At 50.3% G+C, this 3442-nt stretch overlaps 1 protein-coding gene across 1 annotated transcript in view; it reads left to right on the plus strand.

Annotated features, from left to right (window-relative positions):
• BCOR (BCL6 corepressor) overlaps positions 1-3442 on the plus strand; it is a 57083-nt gene that overhangs the window by 35083 nt on the left and 18558 nt on the right. Inside the window, 2 exon segments of the mRNA XM_035901900.1 lie at positions 2413-2741; positions 3024-3165. Of these exon segments, the coding sequence (XP_035757793.1) occupies positions 2413-2741; positions 3024-3165 (471 nt within the window).

Here is a 3442-nt window from a genome sequence, read left to right on the forward strand (position 1 = left end):
CTTTTCCATGCGGACTGCTCTGCAGCCCGCTCCTGCGGGAAGGGAGGCAGGTCCTGCTCTGAGTCAGGCTCGCCACAACCCACATAAGTTGGAGGCCTGGGTTTTTTTTGGTTTTTGGTTTTCTTTTTTTTTTTTTTTTTCCCCATGGATTTTTGGGGATATTCCTGCTCACTCTTCTTTTTCTTCTCCCTTCACGTATGTAGTGGTCAGAAAGACGGGGTGGGATTCCACGATTAACCGCTTGCCTTTTTTCTGCCTGTGTGTCTTGCACTTCCCAGGCTCGTGCTTAGCTTTTTCTGGATAGCACTGGCCTCTTGCAACGTTATTGATCCTGGAGCTCCTGGGCATAGCGTTGCTGCTCTCCATCTCTTAGCTGCGGCGTGCGCTTAGCCTGGTGCCTGCTGTCACCGCTGTGAAGGGTCAAAGTGGAAGACAGGGTTTACGTGGAGCTTGCAGGCTGGAGAACCCATTTTTTGTGGGGATTAAACTTCTGCTTTTAATGCCTCGGCATCCCTGCATGGGAAAGCCTGCAGTTCTTTGAGACAGGCTTCTCTTCCGGGGTTTTTTTTCCCTCCATCCTTTCGGTATTTCTGTCCTTCTCCAGACTTGTGAGTTTTTCTTCCTTCTATTCTAGCTTGTCTACATGCAGCAGTTTCTTCCTTCCCTTTGCACTTGCTGGGCCTCATCGCTGCTGCTTTCCGTCTTTGCGATTTTTTTAGTAAGTGATTAAGTAGATAATGATGATACTTCTGTATTGGAATTGGGCTTTTCACGTGCTACTCCAATTAGGTTAGTTGAGAACAGGAGAATTAAACACTCTGTACTTCGTGCTGTCTGCAGAGTTGGAAAGACAGGCTTGTATCCGTAGGCTCAGCCTACGACTACACGCCTGCTTTCAGGATTGCAGAGCCTAAAGAAACTTACTGGATTTTTGCTGAACAATCTGCACATCGTGTGTCTCGTAAATTCCCTGACATCTGCTTGGCAAGCCCCGGCGTGCATCTTTTTCTAGAAAGTGGCTCAAAAGAACTGAGGGATTTCTGTTTTCATCTTTAATCTAGAAAGCCTTCTGCGAGTTGCTTTCACAGGTCTATTTAAGGGAAGACTAAAGTGTGAAGCTGCCCACCAAGAGGATTCTAGATTTTATTTTCTTTTTTACCGACTGGCTCTGGATCGAGTCTCTTTAAATAAAGGTCTCTTCTCTGAGCAGCTGCCTTATTCGCTCCTCCATCTCTTCTGTTCCGAAAGTAGCATCACTTCAGAGACTTCTCGGAGCAAAGGAGCCTCTTTCAAGTGCTCGGGGTTTTTTCCGCACCTTCCCTCAGCGGTGTGGTATTGTTCGGCTGAAGTGTCCCTTCCTTTCCAGCAACCTTTAATTTTTCTGCAGAGGAGTTGGTTCTGAGGTCACCTCAATTCTCTTCCCAAGGGAAATTCAGACTATATAAAGTCAACTTTCCTGTCCTTGTTTTGTTGTAAACCTGCTTGCGTTCTGGGGCGGGGAAAAAAAAAGTAACCATGCTTTTTGCATGTGGCCCAGATTGTGGGATCCACCTTGTTAGAGCTAACCCCCAGAGAAAACCCAGCCCTGCCAGTGTCCTGCCACGGGCGGCAGAGCACCGGCCTTAGTTCCCTGATGTCCCAGGGCTTTCTGGTCTCCCAGAAGGACTCCCTTCTGGATGGAGTCCTCGGGAAGACACAGCCCATCGCTTTTCCTGCAAAATCCCCGTGTGTTTCGATGGACAGTTTGCACAGGGCTTCTGTAGGGACAGCTCCTTGAGCAGCCTTTCTTCCCTGGGTTTGTTTTTTTTAAGTAAAAATGCCACCGAGGAGATGTTCCCCGTCTTACTGCCGTCGTAGGGCTAAGCTCAGCGTTCCCCTCGTGCTGTCCCATTAAGACCCGGTCCATGCTCCCGCCTGTCTTTGCTTTCCCCTCCTCCCCCACCATCCGTCTGTCTGCCCTGCAACCACACCGTGCCAAAGGCGGGCAAGCCCGGCTTGGGCCCAGGCTGCCGGAGGAGTTGGTTCCCCTTCAGATAAAGCAGTTCCAGGTAAGGAGGCGAGATTTGGGTTTTTTTCCCCCTGTCAAGGCAGGGCAGTGGCAGCTTTCCACTCTGCCTGTGGTGGCTGGGCCGAGCCGGCACGGCACGGCACGGCACGGCCTTTGTGGGTGCCCCAGCACCCGGCACGGGGCATTTCATTTAGCGATTTTTATCAGAGCCGTTACAACTGTTAGCGTAACGTTAACTGGCGAGATGCTATTTACAATTTGAATGTGGAACGCTTAAAATATTAATGATTTGAAAATGTAATTGGTAGATCTCTTAAGCAGTCGAGGAGCTTGTGTTAAGTGCTAGCAATGCGTTTTCCTTTTAACACACCATGCAACGTGTAATGCCTTTCCTTCCCATTTAGGCTTGCCCGTATTCCCAGTGTCTCCGCACATGAAGAGCCTTTCATCCACCAATGCAAACAGCAAAAGGCAGGCTCAGCCAAGCTGTACTCCAGCCTCGAGGTTGGCTGCCAAACAGCAGAAAATTAAAGAAAGCCGGAAGACAGATGGGCTGTACACAGACGAAGAGGAGGATTTCCAACATGCATCTCTGCTGCAGAAATACAGCGAGTGTGAGAAGCCATCAGGGAAACGTCAGTGTAAAACAAAACACTTGGCACTGCAGGAGAGGAGAAGGAGGTCATCTCTGACAGGGGATGACACCACAGATATCGAAAATGCTGAAGATAAGGTATCTTTATTTAGACTTAATTGTCTAAATAGCGGGGATTGCATTCAAATTCATCTGCAGATGCTTGGCGCATCTTGTATTTGCTTTTTTTAACCCAAGTTAAAGGCGCTGTTGCAGGGGGTGAGGGGATCTCGCGTTTAAGAGCCGGAGCGGGTCTTCCTTAAAATATTAAACAGGCGTAGAAAAGCGTAATTCTTTCCTGGCAAAACATAACCGCCTCGCTGTATTGTAAAAACGAGGGTAAAAAAACCCAAACAAACCCCACGATAATGGTTTTGACAGGTCACGGTAACGAGGAAAGTCAGGAAGCGACCAGAGCCCACTTCCGACGGCGACTCCTCGCCAGCCAAGCCCTACGAGCAGAAGCTGTACGATCGCCTGCAGCAGGCCCCCTCCTTGCTGGCCGTCTCGCAGCCCTCGCAGCGTCCGCTTGGGAGCCCTCGCAGCTGCCGATGGCGAGCCCCCCTCAGGAGACCACCCCAAGCCGGCCCATGCCGCCCGAAGCCCGGAGGCTCATTGTCAACAAGAACGCGGGGGAAACGCTGCTGCAGCGGGCGGCACGCCTGGGCTATGAGGTAAGGCTCCCTCGCCGTCCTGCGGGACGGTGGGCTTTTATTTCAGAAGTTAAAACCCTCCTTCCAGTTTTATAGATGGAAATTTTGTGAAGCGGCGGCTTTGAGTCTGGCAGTTGAAATTTGCAG

Source organism: Egretta garzetta, unplaced genomic scaffold (assembly GCF_000687185.1).
Source record: "Egretta garzetta isolate BGI_Z169 unplaced genomic scaffold, ASM68718v1 scaffold70, whole genome shotgun sequence".
Classification (NCBI taxonomy): Eukaryota; Metazoa; Chordata; class Aves; order Pelecaniformes; family Ardeidae; genus Egretta; species Egretta garzetta.